The sequence below is a fragment of the Sardina pilchardus genome, chromosome 22 (genome assembly GCF_963854185.1).
Source record: "Sardina pilchardus chromosome 22, fSarPil1.1, whole genome shotgun sequence".
Lineage (NCBI taxonomy): Eukaryota > Metazoa > Chordata > Actinopteri > Clupeiformes > Clupeidae > Sardina > Sardina pilchardus.
Genome location: NC_085015.1, coordinates 24,143,979 through 24,166,740, shown reverse-complemented (window position 1 = coordinate 24,166,740; position 22,762 = coordinate 24,143,979). Strand labels below are relative to the sequence as shown.

Genomic DNA, 22,762 nt, shown 5'->3' with positions numbered 1-22,762 from the left:
AGTCATAACTGGATAAATCATAGGTGTTGCAAGTGTCGGACGCTGCCAAAATCCACATAGGCCATGTTCCCATCTCCTTTTCTGTTAAAAACCTCCTGCTCAGATGAGACTCCAAAAATGGAGCAACAACCACCCACCCTAAATACTATGCATGACAAAGCAGCAACGAATAACAATCAATATCCACATTTGGCTCCCATCATCACCAATGGGTCTTTATGTCACACAGCAGGTCTGCATCAATGTTCAGATTTTCCCCCTCAGCCACGAGATCGCCCTCGAACAACAACAACAACAACAACAACAACCAGATGGACCATACTGACTGTGTGTGAGGGCACTCAGTGTGCCAGCACCTCATTCCACTCCTTTTATATCAACCCCCATCTGGAGGGGAGGTGACTGGGAGGCGAACGAGACCCAGACCCTACCCCTGCCATCATCTGGAAGCACGTCGTGTTTACTGACATAAAGGGAGACGGTTCAAGAAGGCCGCTGCAATGAATGAGCAGATACTTATCTGTTAACGACATGGATGAAAGTTTAAAGAGGGTCTTGAAGTTTAGCCATGAGTGAGCAAAAGAAGAGACTGTCTGTCATCATGTTTTACAACCTGGTGAGGCTAGAGAGAGGAGGACGCGGGCCACCCGGGCCTCTGAACTGCTTGAGTGCAGACTAAAGGGCTTTGAGGTTGCAGTGAGGATACTGCTGCGTTCCTGTTGATAAGGACGTATCCTGTTGAAATGTGCAGCGGGGGAGCTGTTGCCACCCATTCTGCCTTAGGGTCTCTCTCTCTCTTGCTCTCTCTCTCTCTCTGTCCTGTTCTCTCTCAGTCTGGTTTATTCTCTCTCTATCTCTTCTCTCTCTCTCTCATCCTCTCTTTCCATGGGGTCTCCTGCCAACCTCTACAAACTATCTGAGCTGATAACCACTCTGGCTCTGACCAAATAGTAGAGACAAATGTCAGGGAGTCATGGCCCGTGTGATTTGCTCTTATGTCAGTCCTCAAATCAGTGCTTCAGTTGTAGGCAGAATTAGTTCTTAAAATGTCCAGTGTAGGCTATGAGATGTATTCCTAAAAAAGCCCTAATCTCGCCCTTGTTCTCCTAAAGTTGTTGAAAGACTGTCAGACCTTTCAAACAGATTTGGACACTGATAAAGAAAAATTGAGAAAGATTTTACTCTCTCTACATTCAGTTTAGTTTAATTTCAGTGATTGAGGTGACTTTACTCGCATGCTCCCCTAATTGGACAAGAGGCGGAAAAGTGGTCACCGATTCGCTGGCTCCACAGTCTTTAGTCAAAGATCCCGCCCTTGACGCAGCGCTTTCTCAAACTCGCGGTCCTTCTACTGGCTGCAGTCCGCTGTTGTAGCGGTTTGCTCAGAGTTATACAGTAGATTACTCCAGGCAGAGCCACAGAAACTTCGGCAGTGTTTAGATAAAGTTATAAAGTATTCAAACATTTGATAGTTGGGGAGATATATGACATACTGTCCTGGATTATACGGAATTGTTCCTGGTCGTGTGGTCTGAATCAAAGTTCAAAATGGGTGAGTAGCCTAAAATGTATAGCCTATTATTGATATAAATAATTACAATAGGACTACAGTTATCCCATTTCTGTCTAATTAAAGTGGGGTGGTGACAAAGGGAACGTTAATGTACATGTTTGTGGCAATGCAAGCAACACTTGTGGGAAATCTGTTTATGAAAGGAAAATATATTAGGACTTACAATTTACACGTGTTTTGTGGAGGTGGTGAGGGCATGACCGTGTGTTCATTCGTATCAGTTTGCATGAAACTCAATATGCTCGCTAGCAGTATATTTAGTTGCTTGAGATACACTATTCCAATTTTATAGCTTTACTGGGCTATATGAAACCAAGAGCGTTAACTTTTCAGAGCGCACGGCAACCGTCCTGAAAATAAAAGTGACGTTTAGATTAACTGTTAAATGAAGATAGTTGAGAATGAATACAATTGTGTATTTGTCAAGTAAACCTATACCTTTCAATTAACTGTAGGCTAATGCTTACCCGCTGTGCGTAATTTCCACACAATATAGCCCAATGCATGGAGTAATCAGTGACAGTGATTAAATGAGATGGAAAGAGGAGAGAAAAGGTTGCACATTCCTTTGGTCTAATCAATAGGCTAGAGTTAATCTAAAGTTTTTCTTTTATCTATTCAATCCTGGATGTGATATAACAACCTTTGAGGACTGACATACAGAAATGCCTACAGATTGATTACTTTAAAAATAAATGTTACTATCTTAGAATATAAATAAGTGTATGGATCAGAATATACAGGGCACCACTGCCTAGCACAGTCTCTCCTTCTGTTCATGTTGTATCCCTGGGTTAAGTAAGGGGAGGTACAGTTTACAGTTTACTGTACCTATTAGGTTTGAGGTATGGTGTGAAAGTTGTTCAGTGCCACCATTTATTTTCACACCTGATGTGTAAACTGCTTGGGTGGCTGCCTCTACCTCACATGAAGAACATAGCACGTTCCAGCAAGCCTTGTCATCACCAAATGGCCTTGACCCCCCCCCCCCCCTTTCAACACACACACGCATGAGTCAACAGTAGCACACAAATGCTTTAGAGGTACAGTACCTTGAATACAATAGCTCAGATTGTGCATGACATAGTGTAAATGTCAACTCCAAATTCTTTCTCAGCTCCATTGTATTTGAACTGTAGAGCTGTAGGGGGTGATTGTAAGTTTGGGATGTATCGTCACAGAAATGACTGAAACAAAATGCGAAGCCTTATCTTGTGTGTTTGCGCACCTAGTTAACCTGGTTAAACAGTAGCATATATCAGGGGAGAAAACTGTGGGAGAGTTTTTTTTTTCTTCTCAGAAAAGTACTGTGGGAGTTTAGAGGATGGAAAAAGAAGGGCTGGATTGAAAATAGAGTCCATGGCAGACAGTGCAAGAGGCTAATAAAGTGAGCCCCTTGTCTGTGTAAGCATTTGACCTGGCCGCCACAATGACATCATCAGAATGTGCAGCTGGAGGCGACCAGATTCCTGTAAACAGGAAACAGTATTAAACGGACAGCGGGGGAGTGGTCCGCCTTCCCCGCCCCGTCTCGTCCAGGTTGGCAGGTTGGCAGTCTCGCAGAGGAACCAGACCTCCAAATCTGTTTCCAATCTGAGCTCTCTCTGGACCTGGTCCACAAGGTTGCCTGTGGTGGAGAAAGCCTGGTGCTATCCTTTGGAAGAAGGCCCTCTCTCTTACACACACACACACACACACACACACACACACACACACACACACATACACACACACACACACACACACACACACACTCACATACACGCACGCACACGCACACGCACACACACACACACACACACACACACACACACACACACACACACACACACACACACACACACACACACACACACACACACACACACACACACACACACACACACACTGGTGCTATTTAAGTGTGGATTCATGGGCTCACATGAGCATCTACTGTTCCCCTGGGCACGACGCCCTCTCTGCAGCTCTCCCAGGGAAAGGCATCACTGATTTCTGCGCTGACTCTGATAGATGTATTAAGGATGTAGAACAGTCGCCAATAAGCTGTGCCAAACAGTCTGCTCTCTCTCTCTCTCTCTCTCTGTCTATCTATTACACACACACACACACACACACACACATGTGCACACACACACACGCACGCACACACGCACACACACACACACACACACACACACACACACACACATACACACACACACTGTGCATTATGTTTACTTTCAGTAACCTTTAGGGTTTCTGTCAACAAAGACCCATTTCAGCCAGGGTCTGCCAGAGGTTCACCCAGGGTTACATTCCAAGCACATCTCCAAAAAGTGTTATGTGGGTGTATGTTTCTTGACTCCCTTTCTCATCGTTTCTCTCCATTCCTCCCTCTGTCCCTCTATCTCTCTTTCTCTCCCTCTATCTATCTGTCTCCCACTCTCGCTCTCTTTCCCCCCTCTCCCTCTCTCTCTCTTTCCTGCAGCAGTCAGCAGTTGAAGAACCTCTCCTAGGCCAGGCAGCCAAACTCTCAAGAGGACTGAAGAGGCATTTTGGGGAGAATAGAAGAGTGAAGGGGGGCCCTGCCTTAGGGGGAACGCTGGGATTAGAGGCTAATCCAGGACAAAGCCAATCTCAGTGGAGCATCTGCATTTCTCGGTGCTCCTCAAGACCCCAGACTGTCATCCAGATTATTTCATTTAATTTATTGCCTTTTAAAGACTTAGCTGCTTTTTCCCCCTCCTTAAACTCCCATGTTCTTTGCTACGCCTGCCGAGCGGTCGGCCGGATTTGCTTAACTCTGAAAACAACGGATCAGGAGGAGAGCGAGCGCAAGGCCCGAGAGAGAGAGAGAAGCCGCGTGGGTCGGGGGGAGAGACGGGGGGGCGTGCTGCGAGTGTTTACTGTGTGGGAGGATCAAGTGTCGGCCCTGTGTTCGAGGAGCTCCGCTGATCAGAGAGCGTCTGCTGTAGTGCTGCACGGCGTGAGGGTGAAAGGTCGGCGGCGGAGGACAGCCAGTAACCACTCCGCACCAGACGTCAGGAGGCCTCGCAGTCCGAGGCTTTTCCTCGATACCGTTTGACCACTACTGTGGGACACTTAAGACAGTAAGGAGTTTGGCGTCGGTGACACGTTGTACCCCAGCGTGTCCAGAAACAGGCCGAGGAGCAGCTTTTCCGTGTCGTCCAGTAGCTTGCCATCACCCTGAGGATCTCTCCCTAGCGCATGCGGAGCACGTGAGACCTGGTGGCGCGGGAGAGATGCCAGCAGGTTCTGGATGAATGATGACATCCAGGAAACCCAGCACATCAAACCCTGCGGCCGGTGCCGTCACCGAAATCCGGGGCTCGCTCCCAGCTGTGGCTTAGGATCCGCGTCTCTCCACGCGCTGGCACCAGGCCTAGCAACCAAACTTAGAAAAGGGAGCAACGTCGGGGGAAATCAAAGGCTGGACAGAGCAGGGGTGGCTAGTGGCAAATTAGAGGGCTTTCTCAGAATCAGATCTGACGCAATCCCACAGAGGCTGCCCCATAACGGGTCATTAATGAAGTCAGGCTTGTCAGCCAGTCATGGTAGAAAGCTTTTAAAAGCGACAACAGCTCACAAATGTGTGCGACTTTGTCAAAATATTTAAGGAACAATATCCATCACTCCGCAGCCTTGCAATAACAAATAGAGAGTACAGTGTAGTCTCAGTTGGCAATGTTAAATTAACAAGTTATCTTTAGCAATAAAAGGGGACATGTCTTAGTGCATTTCTTATCTTGTAACAGCAAATGTCACTGGCAGTTTAAGTATAAACGGGTACGTCCTCTGAGAGGGCTTGCAAGTGTTTGAAAACATTGAACTGTTAGTTTAACTTAGTGGGATTTAGCCCATGAGGAGCACTTTGTTTTGTTTTATAATAAAATATAGAGTGGGATTTTTTTTTCCTGAGGAAGGAACTGTACCCATTTTTGGGAGTGTTCTTAATTATGAACTAATCCAGGAAAGGGAAGCACTGGAGTTCCTTTGTAGTTCCTTTTGTCAGGCAAACTAGGCTGGAAAGTTTGTCTGTTGGCTATTTTTGAGGTCACTGACAGACGAGTCGGAGGAATTTAATTACAAACATTTTTAGAGGAAAAAGGACTTTAGCCCTGGAGAACTGGGTTGTGTTGCCTTCTAGCAAATCAATCAATATGAGCAAACACTGAAGCTCACTGCCAACAGCAGAACAAGAGTGCTCGTTTTATTGTGTACTCTAAATGAGTGAGCGGAGCTGAAGTTTAGCCGTCTTTGTAAAGAGGACCTAAATGGTTGCAGGCATTGACTGCAGGACTATCTCCATCTGGAGCAACATTTATTTCGAAACTGATGTTTTATAAACCAGAAACCCAGAGCAACTTTGGAGCCCGGCAGCCCTGACCACATACCCACTGTAGGTTTCCAGCAACCGGGGACATGCATATTTTCAACTCCCATTTCTCTTGACAGAGGCCTTCTGGATATGGACAAGTACCGGTGCCAGGAATGGTACTCTGGCTTTATGAATAGCATAGAAAAAAGCATCAGTAGGAGCTACAACTACAACTGAAACAGCACTGTTAGATCACTGAGTGGATTGACTGAGGTGAACGAGGGAAACAGTTCTGCCATATTCAGGTTTCCTCCTTTGGAGCGACTGCATAGGAGAGACCCACTGAGGAATACAGAGGTTTTGGACTGCTGCTTTTGTCAGTGTTTGAGGGATTTGTTCACTGAAAGGATCCAATTTTTTCAGACCTTTCGCAACAGATTTTGTTTGTTTTTGTTTGTAAAGCCGGCTGTGGTCACCAGCAGCATGAACCTGGGCAAGCTCTCTGGCCTGAAGGGGTTGGTGTCCAACTCCGGTGGCAAGCGCAAGTTCAAGGGCGAGTTGACGGCGGACATGATCAGCCCGCCGCTCGGCGACTTCCGACACACCATGCACGTCGGGCGCGGCGGGGACGTCTTCGGCGACACATCGTTCCTCAGCAACCACGGCGGTTCGGGGTCCAACGGCGGCGACGGAGGAGGAGGAGGCAGCGGCGAGGCCGCCGGCAGCGCTCCGAACACCGCGCCCTCCACGCCCGGCAAAACCGAGGGCTTCTTCACGCGCACGCTGCGCCACGTCCGCAAGACGCCCGACCCCCGGTCCCCGGGGAGCGCCAACAAGGAGCCGTCCCAGCCGCCGCCGGTCGTCTCGCCCATCATCAAGAACGCCATCTCCCTGCCCAGGCTGGACGTGGACTCGCCCAATGGCTGTCCAGTCAAGGTGCTGTTCCCCAGCTCGCCCAAGTCACCTGAGGACTCCAGCTACTCCTATGGTGAGTCATCCCTAGCAGCTGTATACTGTAGGTCACGCCAAGGTCACACCAAGGCGTTCTCAAGCGCTGACAGCCGACAGCAAACTGGTGATGCTATCAATCAAATGCTTAACCACCTGATTTCACTTCCTGGTTGGCGGAAGGAAATCAGCTGAAGCTGTACTGTGCTCATCATATTTTTAGTCAGTGGTGCTGGTTTTAGTACAGGAGAGGACTAAACTTTTACAGTAACTACTCAATACTGATGTATATATGCAAGAGTGTGTTCCCAAATGACCAGAAGTCCAAGACCACTTTTAAAATCTGGGGATAAATTCCGTGGGATAGTGTATCTGTAAAGGTATCTGTACTGAGTCAATACATGTTGTGTCTAACTGTGGGGTCTTGTTACTGTTTATCTCCAGAAGCTTACTACAATGTTCCAAAAACCCAAACAACTTCTACCACTAACAAGACTGTCTGCAATTACTCTGTGTGATCCAACAGAAATACAGGAAACGCATTCATGAATAGCATTCTGTGGTGTGATCCGTGAAGATACTAAATACCCTTTCAAGGCCCACACAAAGCTGAAGTACCTTCAAAAGAAAGAGACAGAGACATTTCCATATATAGCCAGCAGCTCCACAGTTTTGTGTAGTGTACGAGAAAACCACATCACAGATGCTCTTCCTCAAACCCACGAAAAGATAAAACGGAGACATCACCTCTCTTGACGAAGTCTAAATGCTTGTCTCAGTGAAATACCTCACTTAGTCATCAACATGTGTCTCAAGAGGCTTTGTTTTTCATGTTTTGTGTGTAACTATGCGTAACTGTGTGTAATTGTGTTTGCGTGTGTGAGTATGTGTGTTTGTGTGTGTGTAGGTGTGTGTGCATGTGTGTGTGTGTGTCTGCGTGTGCACGTTTGTGTGTGTGTGTCTGTGTGTGCAAGTGTGATCGAGAGGGTTAGGGTTAGTTTCTCCGAGTGGTAGATAGTCTATCTATGTGTCTATGGCTAGTGGTTGCGTATATGTGTATTTGTGTCTGTTCGTATGCGCGCCTGCGTCTGTGTGCTATCGGCACGTAAGTTCATTCATGGGGTGCGTGCGACTTGAGATCCCCCGTCCTCCGCCTGTGTTATCCAACACCAGAGGAATTTCCCCACGCATCGGGCCTTTGGGTGTGGTGTTGACTGAAATATAGACCCCATGAGTCGCCTGGCTATTTTTATGAGAATACATCTCTCACTCTCGTCCTGGCTGATCAATCATGCTTCCATTGTGGGTTTTGTACTGACTCATGAGAACTTTGCTTAGACCCCCCCCCCACAGCCCCAACCCCCACCTCGCACACACACACAAAAAAAGAAATACTCCAATGCGTCTTTCATCATTTTTTGTGGACTCATTCGTCCTCTGTGTCATAAATCCAGTGCCTGTGCCTGGGTAAGGAGCGACAAGCTACACTGGAGCTGTTAAACAGATGATGAAAAGGGTCAAACGTCAAACAGACTGTGTGAACCAAACAGTGCGTGTGAAAGAGAGAGAGAGAGAGAGAGAAAAGAAAAGCAGAGATTAAATGCATATAAAATGTGTGAGTAAGAGTTAGCAGAGCTCGGCTCACGGACTAATTACCAGGACACAGGAATTTAAGTTGTAAACTCACTTTACAGGACTGCAGCTCACTAACAACATGTTTTAGAGCGAGATTGTAAATGAAAGAAATTACTCTTTATATGTCATATAGCATTTATTGGTTCAGATTTGGTACATTAATTGCACAATTAAATATTTCTTGTAGAAGTTTGGCCAGCAGCATTAGGCTAGATTAATACCATCCACTAAAGCTTGCTTGGGATATACTGCCACCCTATGGTTACAAATGTGTGAGAGGAAACCGTTTAAACATTTGACTTCAAGACAGGAACAGGAACTCGATGTATTTCCTCATTTCAAGCGAATATGAAGTGATGTTTCCCAGCATAATGGATGTGACTCAGTGTCTGTGCCCCTTTCACTTGACAACATTGACGTATGCCTCATATCTGATGTCATTACCCCACTGCCCTAAATGCAAAGGATAGATATACATGATTAGTTACTGATGAACTAACAGCCGGGCCACAACAGACTCGCAACTTAAGCGGTCAGTTCGTGGAGTGTATACTCCAACAATTAGCATCCATTTTAATTAATGGAACTGGCTACACCAGATGCAAGAGCAATATGTGCATTAGAAAAAAATCTTTTAAAACTATGTTTACGCTCCATAAACAGAACTCTTTAATCGCAGGCCCAGCGTAGCCCAGCTGTTAGTCTGACTACTAGTATTTGTCTTGACTAAATGTTTTGGAATGACATTTTTGTTGTGGCATTATGCATGAGCAAAATACAATGTTTCCCATATCTCCAGATGCTGATCATGTTGTGTTAAGTGTAGAAAGAGGAGACGTACAGTACGTGTCTCACCTGTAAGTCCTGTAGCATCTTCTCAGTCCTGTCCTCCATGCTTCCCCCTGCAGGTGTGGAGTCCGGCTTCGTCACTCTGCCTCGCCTGTCCCGCTCGGAGCGGCAGCAGCAGGGCGCCTCCTCCACCTGCTCCCCGGACGCCTCGCGGGGCTCGCTGACCGACCTGCCCGTCCTGGCGCCGCTCTCCGTCCCGGTCACCAGCTCCAGCTACGACCCCGACTCCCTCTCCTTCTCCGGCTCGCTCACCTCCTTCACCCTGGACCTGGGCCCCTCCCTCATGAGCGAGGTCTTCAGTCTGATTGACATCCCCCGCAGCCAACGGCAGCTCACCGACACGGTTCCCGGTGACATCGACGTGGAGGATGAGGAGGAGGAGGAGCCCGACACGACCTACGACTACCCGACCTCGGTGGCCGCCAACAGCCACCCCCACCCCAACAGCCGACCGGAGGTGGACTCGGCCACGGTGTCTCTGGTGGACTCCCTCCTGCGGGAGGACTACAGCGGGAGCAAGGCCCTGTACGGCCTGGACTGGGGCGAGGACGAGTCCCTCCGGGGGTCCACCACCGCAGACAGGCCCCTGATGGGGGCCGGGAGCAGCGGCCGCGGGAGCATCACCAGCAGCGGCAGCAGCAGCGGCCGGCACCACGCCGCCCAGGCCATGGACGCCGAGCATTTCCAGAGGGCCACTGATGTGCTGGCACGTCACTACGGCAGCGGCGGGTCAGGGTCAGGGTCGTCCGGGTCAGGGTTCCACCAAGGCAGCACCCTCACAGACTCGACCAGGTCAAGCCAGAGGAGGGTGCCGTACCTCTACCCAGACGAGGAGGAGGAGATCAAAGTCTAGTGTCCAGAGGGGGGTTAAACTAGAGATGGACACTAGCAAATTGCAACCAGTTGAGAGTTTTGGAACATAGCCTATTTTCTATCAACACGTTCCTTCTTTTTTTATCTAATTGAATTTTGAATCAATCGTGATCTGACGATAAGGAAAGTAATTGGACTACACATTGCCTCCTACTATTCCTCATTACAAGTAATGAAAGGGTATGAAACATTCCTCTTTGCTGAAGAGATGGAGCTGAAGCTTTAGCCATCATATACTGGAGTCAGAAAAGATGTCCACTTTTGATAACTTTATTCTGTAGACGTTGCAGTACAGTGAACGGGAAATGAGTGGTTATGGAGTCACTTATCAGGTATATCTTTTGAGTCATCAGTCTGACCTGGTGGACATTTTATACACACAATACTCTCAGGCTAGTCGTGGTGGGAGGGTTTGATACTCTGTCCCAAAATACTCTACAACTGTGTCCACATTTGTATTGAATGTACACTTTTTGTATTTTAAATGCACAAGTGGTTAACACTATCGTATATGACCCTATTGCAAGAGATACTGCCTCACTCTTTTTATCGCTTGATGTTCAAATAAGAGACTAGATTGAAATGATTATGTATCTACAGCATTTTCCGGGAGAGATATAAATAGCCATACTGTATGTCTTCTCTGCCTCTCACTGTAATCATGGATTTGATCTGACTGACTCACTGGTTGATGAACCATCCGTGGTCAAACTCTTCAGTGACTCACCCAGACAGTGGACACTTCAGGATTCTGAAGATGCTTTGACTGATTCACTCAGAGACTTGACTTGAATGTGAGGCAACGTGTTTGTTTGTTTGTTTGTTTTTATATTATGTTTGTTAGCAAGTAATGAAAATGCACATGTACACAAATATGCAACATTTCACCAGAGCTATTGTTTAAAAGTACAATAAAGTTCCTTAAAGTATAGTATGACAACACAAAATCTTAAGTATGTAGCTGGTTGGTTTACCAACGACTTTATTATGCAATTTTATACACTTTACAGGAGTAGATCTCTCCAGTCCTCAAATAGGCTTAATAAAATGTGTGTGCAAACATGTATACAGCCAACTACTGTATATCATGTATGGTATGTGTTTAGTAAACCTGACCATATTGTAAGAGGAAAATGACAAAATATTAATGATAATAATAATAATAAAGATTGTTGAATAAGCTTAAAACAAACATTATATTTACTGTACATGTTTGTGTAGCTTCAATGGCACAGCCTAATGGTGCTAACACAAGAAGCAGGGGACAGTCAATGTCCCAGAAACAAGATGCATCATTTCCACTAGCACTTATGTGACATTTCATGACTACGTCATAAGTATGTTACTCTACACCAACACTCTCCATGTTGGTCCTATTATGAAACAAACATAAAAATGAACAACTCTATGACACACAAGACACAAGAGTAAAGGTAAATGAAAACAACTGGGTCTACTGGTCTGAAGATTTTAGTATCCTAAGTTGAAGAAAATACTGACCGTGAATAGGCCTGCTCTTGTCTGGTCAGTATACCATACACATGCGTGTGAGCTATGGGGGATGCGGACAGAACTCATCGGGTGGATGCTCTCGGGGCAGGGGGGGCGGGGGCACAGTCCTCACCTCACTGAGCTGTGGATTGCAGCTGCTTGGGCACAGCGGGCGGAGGTTGCGGAGGCGGAAAGTTGGGCGCTCGGACCGTCCCCTTCTTCCCGCCACTCATCTTCTTCTGGACAGCGGGGGGAGGCTTGGCCGGCTTGTGGGGTGGGGATGGAGGACTGTTAACAGGGGCAGGGGCAGGAGTGGGGGTAGGAGCAGGGGCAGGAGTGGGGGTGGGGGTAGGAGCAGGAGCGGGGGCAGGAGCCGGAACAGAGGGCAATTGTGTGTATACAGGAACGGAGGAGACAACAGGGGCGGTGGAGAGGATGGGTGGTGGTGCCCGAATGACGTGAGGGATGTTGGGTGAAGCAGGAGCCCTGGGTTTGAGCGCCACCACTGGTTGGTTGTTGGAGTTGTGGGGCTTGTGTTGCAGGAAGGAACGTCGTGCTGCTTTGAAAAGAATAAACATGATATTCATAGTTAGCATTCAAGTATTTTCAGAACCTGTGCTGACATACAGGATATCGTATAATATATACTGTGGAAACCCATGATTAAAACAGGAACAACACAGTTGTTTCTCAAATCTAGAAGCCAGAGGAACTTTCTGTGAATCAGGTGCCAGACAAAATAGGGGGATATTTATGGACAGGAAGCGTGCAGATGATTCCAACCAATAGGGAAGGGCAAAGGGGAAGCCCATTCTGAGAGAGTAAAAATCCTCCAAACTTTCTTAAGACATATGCTGTGTGACTTTGCCGATTAGCTCAACACAGCTGGAAGGTGTAGCTGAAATCAGTCCGTTTGATTGGGTGAGTAAGGAAAAAATTGGGCCAGGACGTCTTTCTCTTTCTTTTTTAGCTTTATTGTAGTACTTTTCTTTGTCAAGTGCAAAAAGCATTACATTCTATATCATACTACTTTTTTAAAAAACATTCAATAGAAACACGAGGAGGGAACGGGGCGCACAAATCACACAGCAGGGAAAGAAAACAAAAACGAACAATAACGTCTTTCTCTGGCATAACACTTCAAATAACAGTGGCCCCTTCTCAGCCTCTCTCCTCGATCCTCGATGCTCGGTTCTCCAGGCTCGTTCCCACTGATCTATAAAGAACACTGGATAGACTATCCCATTGTTGCCGCCCCATCATTCTTAATCTAGATCAGTGGGAACGAGGACCGAGGAAGGAAGATAAAAAGACAGATTAAAAAGACGAATGAGAGAGGCCCAATGACAGATAGCAAAGGTACACTTACGTTTAAAAGGACCAGCGATCTTCAGTGTGGGTTCCGGTGAGTTCGGCGGCAACTCGCCGACAGTGTCTGGGGGGCTTGGGTCCCTCTCCAGGCTCTGGAGGAGGATGGACCGAGGGGCGGGAGTGGGATGGGGAGTGGGATGGGGAGCCGGCTGAGCGGTCTGGCCAACTGAACTGGACGCCGCCATATCCAATGCAGGGGTCACAGTTGGCGCGGGGTCTGAGGATGGTGTCTGCCATGATATTGTGCCCTGGTTCACAGAGTCACGCTTCTTCAAGGGTTGAAGTCCACTGGCTTTGCCGAAACTAAATAGAGAAAATCATAAATGATCAGAAATTCACCTTATGAAGTTGTACTTTATGACCACACAAACACAGATACCCTACATCTATATCATAGCCTACTCACTCTACCCTACCAAATTCTCTCATGTGATCTGATTGTGTACCTGTCAGCTTTGAGGCGTGGAGATGCGGGGGCAGAGGAGGGGAGTGCTTCCTCTGAGGCAGTTGAAGGTGGACTAGGAGGAGGACCAGGTACCTCAAACTCAGGTTCTTAAAAGCAAGGCCAGAGACGAGCACGTTGAAAAACATTTCACTTGGCACAAACACATTTTCATATTCAAAACTGGTAAACATATGTATACAGTAATTTCCCGCATATAAGCCGCATTGTGTATAAGCTGCAGGACAGTGTTTTATGCAAGTTAAAAGATACAAAACCATATTAACACTACTGGCATTTTTAGGTCCTTGTTGGACATGTCTAGTTTGGATTAAAGACATTTTAAACTTGTGGAGTGCCTTGGTCGTGGATAATTATTTTTTTCTCTTTTTTCTTATATTAACACTAACTGCCCCCCTGTATTAACCTCATAGCTGAAGAAATTTAGCTAAATGTATAAGTCACAGGAAATTACGGTAGTCATGTTCACAAATGCAATGCATATGGATAATTTGTTGTATTTGAAGGCATGTTGACATAAAGATCTCTCATACCTTCAGGGAAAAGACTCTTGGAATTCTGGATAAGTGGTTCTATCACCATGACAACTTGGACTGAAGAGGCAGAGGCCATGTCCAGCAGAGAGTGTTCCCTTTGATGTGAACACAAACATGTTGATCCCTCAGTTGCACAACACATATTTCAAATAAACTCAAAAACAAATGTTTAATCAGTCATATCTAAAACATGTTATTGCTATACATGGGCTTCATCAGGTCCCTTTCCACTGGTGTATAAAATCAAGCACTTTGATTATCAATGCAGACTGAATGGTGCTTGATTACAGTAATAAACCTATGGAAAGGAACCTGACGAAACCATGAATTGAAGCTAGTCTATCTCAGTGACTGACATATGAAATCCCCATTATCCAACATTTTACTACTGAATACAATGTCCATATTGCAACTTCAACACTACTGTGGAGTTTTTCATTCATAAATTGGCAACAACTTACCCCTCGACTTTTGGCCAGAGTAAGTTAGGCCCCAGAACTATGGCGATGTTGCTGGGGGTCATTTTGTTCAGTGTCTGGTACTCGGACAAACAGTGTAAGAATTGTACAAGGTATCTGTGGAAACAGAACAGCATCTTGTTAGATCATGTACAGATATGCTCCAAAGTACATTACATGGCAGTGAGGACAACTGACCGAAGGTTGTTGTAGTTTGCTTCCGGCAGTTGTTTCAGTACATTCTTGAACTTTTCTAGCTTGTCAGGTAGCTCCTTCTCCCTGAAGGGCAACAAGAGAGTTACACAATAGCATATTTCAAAAGTCACATATGAAGCTTACAGCATACAGTATAAAGAACTTACTCTGCAGCATCAAACCACTCCTGATACAGTTCAAAGGTCATGAGGGGTTCAGGAAGCTCTCGGAGATAACACTTCAAAGCACCTGAAAGAAGAAAATTTAAAAAAGTTAGAAACCTCCGAATGAGTGTAAGAACTTGTGCAAGCCACTAACCTGACTCTCGCCAGATCCTTGTATGGCGGACCTACAAGGGTCTGGCGAGAGTCAGGCTAGCAAGCCACGGCCTTTTAATAAATATGACATTTAGTATGGTTTGTCTACAGTAGACATTGTTATTGTGGTGATATCACAAGATTAAACACATTATCTTGCCTGCGACATCTGCTGTAACAGTATTTGTTTTTCATGTGCTGAGCGCTGAGGCTTTTATCTACCCACATTCAGGCTTGGGTCTAAATTAAAACTACCAGACCACTGAGTTTGTCACAGAGACAAAAGCGCTTTGCAAACTCATTACAACTGAGCAGCAACCATCAAAAGTTTAAGGTCACATGCGTATGCTCTTTCATCGTTTGCTCTTCTTCACTCTCCATCCTTACATCACTCTTTCCTCCACACTTCTTTTCTCCTTCACTGAGAAATCCATTTATCTATCTGTCTATCTATCTATCTGTCTATCTATCTATCTATCCGTCTATCTATCTATCTATCTATCTATCTATCTATCTATCTGTCCATCTGTCCATCTGTCCCTTGCCCCTGAAGATGAGGACTCCAGTCAGACCTGCTACAGCATGAGGGTCCACACTGAACTCGCTGTGGTCCACCATCCCTGCATCCATACTGCCCTTCAGCTTCTTCACCACAGACGCTGCAGCTGCCAACCGGAACAGACCCTGCGGAGGACATGGGACACTGTGATTTCGGTGTGTGTTTGTGTGGTGGTGTGTGTGTGTGTGTGTGTGTGTGTGTGTGTGTGTGTGTGTGTGTGCGTTCTTATACAGTATGCACCCGTGTGTGTGTGTGTGTGTGTGTGTGTGTGTGTGTGTGTGTTCTTATAAAGTATGCCCCCGTGTGTGTGTGTGTGTGTGTGTGTGTTCTTATAGTATGCGCCCGTGTGTGTGTGTGTGTGTGTGTGTGTGTGTGTGTGTGTGTGTGTGTGTGTGCTTATACAGTAAACACCCATGCATGTGTGTGTGTGTGAGTGTGAGTGTGTGTGTGTGTGTGTGTGGCCTCACCTCCTCTTTCAGAGCATTCTGCAGGAGCATCTCCACACACTCCTGGATGGGTGTTGCTATGTGACACTCACAGTTCTCCAGATGAGTGAGGAGAGGCACCCCATAAGCCTTTCTGTGGGACGGTCCCAACGGCGTGTCTGTAATTACGTGAATGAATGAATGAATGAATGAATGAATGAATGAATGTAAACAAAGGTGTAGACAAAGATATCGACACACACACATTCTCATGTGTGATGCACATGCAGTATTTGAAACTCCCACCTGGTTGGCTGGGGCTTTCCTTGACTGCAGTGATTTTGTTTTTCAGGAACTCCAGTGATGTCTCATGGTACTCAGCCTGGAGCTCTAGTAACTGACAGAAACATGCTTCATGTGACATACAGACATACACAAAATATGTACATCATTTGCATAAATACAGAGGCAGACATTCCGATTCCAGAAAGTTCAACTTCTTCCATATATTCTTTCTATCTGTGCACTTAACACAGGTGATATCACTAATGATCTGCTCTACCTGGCTGCTAATTAGGATGAGCTGGTTTATTAAATGGTTGGATCAAATACTTGGTATACTTTTAATTTCTGAACCCGGGATGTCCACCTGCATATTTACACACACACACACACACACACACACACACACACACACACACACACACACACACACACACACACACTGACTGTAGTTCATCCATCTTCACAAAGTAACAGGAAGTTTACCCGAGTAAAGTAGTTGGCGTATTCATCTTCTCTGGTTGCAAAGAGGTAGAGATCTGCAGAGTATGCGTCCTGCAAGTGAAAGTGAAGATTCATCCCACGGGTCCATGGACCACAACACAACACACCACAACTTGTACATTAGCATGAACAACAAAGCCTATACAGCAGAAATGGAGACTAAATGGGTATGTCTTGGCTGGGGGCAGTAGTCTAGTTAGCTGTAGTGGATATCTGTGATGCAGTCTAGTTAGCTGTAGTGGGTATACTGTGGTGAAGTCTAGTTAGCTGTAGTGGGTATACTATGATCAATCCCAAATGTTAATACCTATCCTTGCTTATTTGAAGTGGGTATACTGAGATGGTGATGCTTTTTAAATAGGTTTTGCGTAGCGCTGCAAATCATGTAGACCACACCACTGGCTGGGGGGTCGTGTAGGTCGGTGACCAGTGATGGGAAAAGAGCTGACCTTGATGCTCTCCAGCTTCCTCCAAGCGTCCTCCATTTCCTCCCTCAGCCCATCCTGCTTAGCCTGGGGTCCTGTGCTGGTCTGCGACCTATGTGTGTGTGTGTGTGTGTGTGTGTGTGTGTGTGTGTGTGTGTGTGTGTGGATGTAAGTGTTGGGGTGTGTGTGTGTGTGTGTGTGTGTGTGTGTGTGTGTGTGTGTGTGTGTGTGTGTATGAATGTGGATGTAAGTGTTGGGGTGTGTGCGTGTGCGTGTGTGTGTGTGTGCGCGCGCGCGTGTACATGTATGAATGTGGATGCAAGTGTATGAGTGTGGGTGTATGTGTGTATGTGTGTATGTGTGTATATGGAAGGGAGAAAAACTCTTCACTGAAAGCTGAAAGTTATAGCAGAAGCAGACCACAAACAAGGAAGTGAATTCAACCCCTACCTCGAGCGAGCAGTATTCCAATCGGTGGTGAGTTTGGCAAACTGTTTTTTGTTCCTCAAGATCTCTGGCAGGTCCTCCTGTGAGCACAGCATGGCGGCTGTCAGAACAGAGCGCGATTCTATTACTTTCCGAGGCAAAGCTGAATCTTAGGGGAATCCTGGGACTCACCTCACTGAGTTTGTTGAGAGGCTCCAGAACCTCCTTCTCCATCTTCATCTCAAAGTCCGCTAGTGATTGTGCCAGGAAGCATTGCGCAGAGCAACACATCTCCAGCACTGTCCTAAAACCCATTCAACAATGTGAGAGTATGTCCCAAATACATTACTCAAAATAGTTTGACTTTTGAGATCAATCAATCAAATAGCTGTGGAATAGATAGGAGGATGAGAACTCAAAAGTCCCTACCTGATAGATGACTCAGCATCTAGGTCTTTTAAACACTCTGCCATACTGAAGTACAACTGCATGAGAGAAAGTTTTTTCTAAAGGAAAACAACATATTGGGGGAGAGAGAGAGAGATGTGGAATGTGAATTCACTCATGTTTATTCAGGGAGAGACAGAGAGACACGAAGGTTATTACAACCAGCTATTGGTCCGTGTGGTTGTAGCGTCTGTCTCACCATGCGTCTATCAGCATCCAAGCCCGGCTGGCTCTGCAGGCAGGCCAAGAGTTTTTTGTGGACAATCTGGGCAGCTTTCCTGGTGGGCTCCACCCGCTGCTCCACCTTTAGCCATGCAATCAGGTGTAGAGTTTAGAAAACAGCAACATGGAACAAGAAATTACACTGTTTAAAAGATCATGGGTGGAACATGAATCAGAATGGGATATATTTGGACGTTATGGTTATGTCTTTGTTATGTACAGAAAAAAACAAAGAGAGGGAGGATTTTGGAGATTTGTGAAGCTGCTAATGATGCATAGATTGGATTGGGGACAGTTGGTGCCATATATGGAGTTAGAGGTGTTCAGCTCAGCCATACATCATACATCACTAGCTACTTACCGAGACCAGATCCTCAGACAGAAGATCTGTTGCATCTTGTGACCTGTGTGTTGCAAGAATGAGAAAAGTGCTCTTAGCCTGACACAGAATTGGAGGCATTTTGTCAAAATACCCTGCTCCACCAAAACGAACCAACAAGTATTTCACATATACAGTAGTTTTAATCCAATCTCACTGTATAGGCTGCTGAATTACAGATACATGTAAACAAGTGTTGCTTTTAGGATGGAGTAAACAAACAACCGACAGGAAACTCACCGTGTTCTACTTGCACAAAAATATTTGATAGACAACAAATTATTTTGGTTGCTTGTGAGCACGCGTCCAAATTTAGCCCGTAAGCAGAGCTGTGGTCAGGAGGGAGGCCAGAGAGAAAGGAGGGGAAGTGGGCAGACGTTTGTGCACGCCATTACACACTTTCTTTTGACCTCTCTCCTTCTTCCCCGACACACACACACACACACACACACACACACACACACACACACACACACACACGCACACGCACACGCACACGCACACGCACACGCACACGCACACGCACACGCACACGCACACGCACACACATTCTCACACACACACACTTTGTTTCCGCCATGCCACATGATATGACACCTAAGGGTAGACAAAGACTTTTGGTAAGGCTATTCAAAGTTGTATGTTTTTTGTATGACGACTTGGATCCATCAACACACACACACACACACACACACACACACACACACACACACACACACACACACACACACACACACACACAATGTAACAATGTAATTTCCCAGAATGATCCTGTTAGTGTACCATGCAGTTAAGCAATCGGCCTAAGCCTTGTCTGAAAGTCACCAACAAACAACAAACACCCTGGTGTTTGCAGCTCAAAGAAATGGTGTTGAATCGATAGAGTAGAGTGGTGTTCATCCTAAACCTGTAGCATCCGAGCTCTCTTATTCTATATGTCCTTTTCTATTGGTCGGCTATTTATTAGCACTGTTATGGCGTACGACATTTTTCACCTGACACGCTTCACCGCAGGTCGTTATGAATAGCCCAACGCTGTGTGAAGCTATAAGTGCTGTGCACTAAATGGATTGACACTAACCACAGAATCAGAGGAAGAGGCCACTCCCTCACACGCTGAGGCTTTTGCAGGTTCTACACAGATGTCTGTATCTACTGTGCACACATGCAGCTTCATGGGAGAGATCAGACTGGTTTTATCTCTCGGTTTCTCTCTCTCTCTATCTCTCTGTGTGTATGTGTGTGCATCTGTGTGTGTGTGTGTGTGTGTATGCGTGTGTGCATGTGCGTGTGCGTGCGTGTGTGTGTGTGTGTGTGTGTGTGTGTGTGTGTGTGTGTGTGTGTGTGCATCTGTGTGTGTGTGTGTGTGTGTGTGTGTGCATCTGTGTGTGTGTGTGTGTGTGTGTGTGTGTGTGTGTGTGTCTGTCTGTGTGTGTATGATGTGTGTTATACAAATCTATAATAATGGCAGCGTGTTCCTCTTTAGGCCTTACTCTCATTTCAGCTTTTGGTCACCCTCCACTCGATCTAACACGAACACAAAAAACAGAACTTACGGCACAAAAGTCTGAGACAAAAAAAAACAGAGAAAAAACACTAAACACTGAGCCCTGTGAGTCACCAACCTACTACGTATGGGCCTATTGGAAGGCATGATGACCACATGGATCCTTGTACAGTTTGACCATCCCCTCGGTCTCTCTAAGCCAAGTGCCTCATGTCTGTCTATCTGTCAATGTGCTTGGCACGGATCCATGATAGAGGTAGTGGGTGTTTTTTTCTGTGCCCGGCCTACACTCTACTTGCAGCTTGCACGGTGAGTATTAATACACCGTGCTCTCACGTCAGTGTGAATGACGCTTGCAAAGCACTTGCGTCTTATGCTCTGCACTCTGCTTCGACAGCATGCACACCCCCAGAGGCCTTCATGCTCACCCACTCAAATAGTCAACCCAGTCGGAGTTATGTATGGCTGATCTGAAGGCAATCAGTTGTGTTTGGTTGTGTATTCTTCCCTCCAAAATTGAGATAGTTGTAGCTCGGTCACAGAAAGCATGTGATTGAGTACAATGGGCATTACTGAATGGAGGTACCAGCTGGGTAAGGTGGTTTCGTGACACAATCTTGACACTCACACACAAGACCCACGTGAGAAAATACACACACACACTTGGTTTGCCTCTCGGGGAGTAGGTGAGCAAGGTAGAGAGGGAGAATCTAAATGTCAAATAACACATTATCTCCCACATTATCTCACACAAGATAGATCTGTGAAATTTCCACTGGAGTCCATCTGTGGCTTTCTTGGTAAGTGTGAAAGCTTTTTAAAAATAACAACAAAAAAACAAAATACTATGTGCAACACTGTCAAACCAAGCCTGCATACTGAACAAACAATTATGAAGAACAGCATTATAAAATCACATTTGAAGCACCACAACTTGACACTTGTTCACCCCTTGACAAACCGTGGGCGACACAAATGTGAAACAGAAACACTGCAGAGAAAATGCACTTTCTTTCCTACAGAGTGATAATTAAGATGAACCCGAATTCAAAGGACTTCCATTTCATTAAAACTCAATTACAAATACTAAACAAACAACTGATTCATTCAAAACAACCGGAATCTCATCACTTACTTTGATACTGATCCAAACTGTTGTAAGAGTTTGAACTGTTTCAACATTGCTCTCTCTGAGAGTTCACCCTTGTGTTGGGAGTTGCCGGACGGTAGAGAAAAACCCTCTCCTGTAGATCCTGTGTATACTCAGGTCAGCTGCAATGGAGAGATGATCTCATTTGATATCTCCTCCCTTGGTGATGGTCACCTCCAAAATGCAGCGGACTGCAGTCACCCCCAGCAGCTTGTTACACTTGTACTCGGGGCGTTATCAACGAGCAGTTTGAGACTCTGTGACTCTGTGAGATATACCTCATCGATGAAAGAGGAAGTTGCACAAGGGGAAAGAAGGTTTCGCATCACACTGTGAAACTCCAAGCAAACAAGACCATAAACATGTTAATTTGTATTGAGTGCTTTGTGGTTTTAATACATGAAGTCCCACTTCATGGGAAAAAGATTTGAGAGAACTATAGCCATCCTCTACTGACAGAAACCTCTTGCAGGTTCTGATAAATTCAGGTTTCACATCCAAAATTTGTGTCTTTGAGAAATAATTATTTTTCATTTCATATTTTTTTAATATTAATGGATTTCTGCATAAACCCAATATTTTGACAATGCTATACTTTGGAATTTATGTGTCTCTGTTTTATGGAACAGTCATCATTGATATACATGTGGTTTGACACTTAACATAATACTTGTGTTCATGAGCGTGAAAGCCACATGTTGTCATTTGGTGTAAGATAGAAACATACTTATCAAGCCTTGTGTCCGATGTGTGGGGTCACTGCTTCAGTTGATTTCACTACAAGTGAAATACATTCCCCACGGCAGGATGTGAGAGAGAAAAGAGGAAACATCGCTATTCTACATAACACCATGGGGACTATCGTGATGATGGTTTCCTTTAAAAAGACAGTACTGCTGATCCTGTCACCAAAGGTGCAATAAACAGTAGCCTGGCCTGGTTAACGCAGGCCTGTCTCAGGGTTAGCTGCTTCCTGTGACTGGACAGAGTGCACCTCCTTAACTATGGTGTGCACTGTGAGATGCCTCTTGTACTTGTAAACTGGTCCCCCTAGTGGTGACACAATTGAAAGTATCCAGAAAGTGAAACATTTTGATCCATGTTCGAAAGTCAGTCGCAAAAAAAATCCCATTGGTGTCAGCAGCACCACATTGAAAACGATCATTATTTGTGTCTTTTCAAATAAAAAAAACTTTCACTGCCAGACAATAAGCATCATTTGCTTAAGCATTAATACGTTTTAATAAGGTGCTAAAAGATTGGAGTGTATTGGTTGTATAATGATCCTCAGTGATAAACTGTGATAAACTCTTCAGGGTGATCAGTTGCACTTGCATTTAGGAAGGAGAGCTCTGTTCATAAACTACATAATGTCGTTAGGAGGGAAGCCATTGTCTTGGCCTTTACAC

At 45.7% G+C, this 22,762-nt stretch overlaps 2 protein-coding genes across 5 annotated transcripts; one reads left to right on the top strand and one right to left on the bottom strand.

Annotated features, from left to right (window-relative positions):
• Positions 1-1,343: 1,343 nt before the first annotated feature.
• Positions 1,344-11,127, top strand: cdc42ep1a (CDC42 effector protein (Rho GTPase binding) 1a). 2 transcript variants are annotated; one of them, XM_062525670.1, is made up of 3 exons: positions 1,344-1,552; positions 4,044-6,879; positions 9,383-11,127. In XM_062525670.1, the coding sequence occupies exons 2-3, from the start codon at positions 6,375-6,377 to the stop codon at positions 10,174-10,176; spliced, it is 1,299 nt and encodes a 432-aa protein (XP_062381654.1). In that variant the 5' UTR covers positions 1,344-1,552; positions 4,044-6,374; the 3' UTR covers positions 10,177-11,127. The 2 variants fall into 2 exon arrangements, with proteins under 2 accessions (XP_062381654.1, XP_062381653.1); XM_062525669.1 differs by having other exon boundaries at positions 4,041-6,879.
• A 394-nt stretch (positions 11,128-11,521) lies between these two features.
• On the bottom strand, positions 11,522-22,130 carry sh3bp1 (SH3-domain binding protein 1). Of its 3 annotated transcripts, none has more exons than XM_062525666.1 (19): positions 22,081-22,130; positions 21,339-21,631; positions 18,679-18,721; positions 18,295-18,399; positions 18,078-18,154; positions 17,841-17,952; positions 17,673-17,749; positions 17,247-17,334; positions 16,780-16,848; positions 16,318-16,408; positions 16,054-16,190; positions 15,600-15,711; positions 14,878-14,959; positions 14,714-14,794; positions 14,519-14,632; positions 14,055-14,152; positions 13,505-13,610; positions 13,057-13,361; positions 11,522-12,246 (listed from the first exon to the last, which is right to left on the bottom strand). In XM_062525666.1, the coding sequence occupies exons 2-19, from the start codon at positions 21,383-21,385 to the stop codon at positions 11,822-11,824; spliced, it is 2,169 nt and encodes a 722-aa protein (XP_062381650.1). In that variant the 5' UTR covers positions 21,386-21,631; positions 22,081-22,130; the 3' UTR covers positions 11,522-11,821. The 3 variants fall into 3 exon arrangements, with proteins under 3 accessions (XP_062381650.1, XP_062381649.1, XP_062381651.1); XM_062525665.1 differs by having other exon boundaries at positions 21,339-21,691; positions 22,081-22,112; XM_062525667.1 differs by having other exon boundaries at positions 11,522-12,243; positions 21,339-21,691; positions 22,081-22,112.
• Between the last annotated feature and the right edge of the window lie 632 nt (positions 22,131-22,762).

Excerpts from the sequence above, each read along its gene's own strand:
- sh3bp1 (XM_062525666.1), bottom strand. The coding sequence starts at position 21,385 with ATGTTGAAACAGTTCAAACTCTTACAACAGTTTGGATCAGTATCAAA. Across the intron at positions 17,750-17,840 it reads CTCTCAACAAACTCAGTGAG|GAGGACCTGCCAGAGATCTT; the intron begins GTGAGTCCCAGG and ends CTGTGCTCACAG. Across the intron at positions 17,335-17,672 it reads TGGAATACTGCTCGCTCGAG|GTCGCAGACCAGCACAGGAC; the intron begins GTAGGGGTTGAA and ends ACACACACATAG.
- cdc42ep1a (XM_062525670.1), top strand. The coding sequence starts at position 6,375 with ATGAACCTGGGCAAGCTCTCTGGCCTGAAGGGGTTGGTGTCCAACTCC. Across the intron at positions 6,880-9,382 it reads GGACTCCAGCTACTCCTATG|GTGTGGAGTCCGGCTTCGTC; the intron begins GTGAGTCATCCC and ends TTCCCCCTGCAG.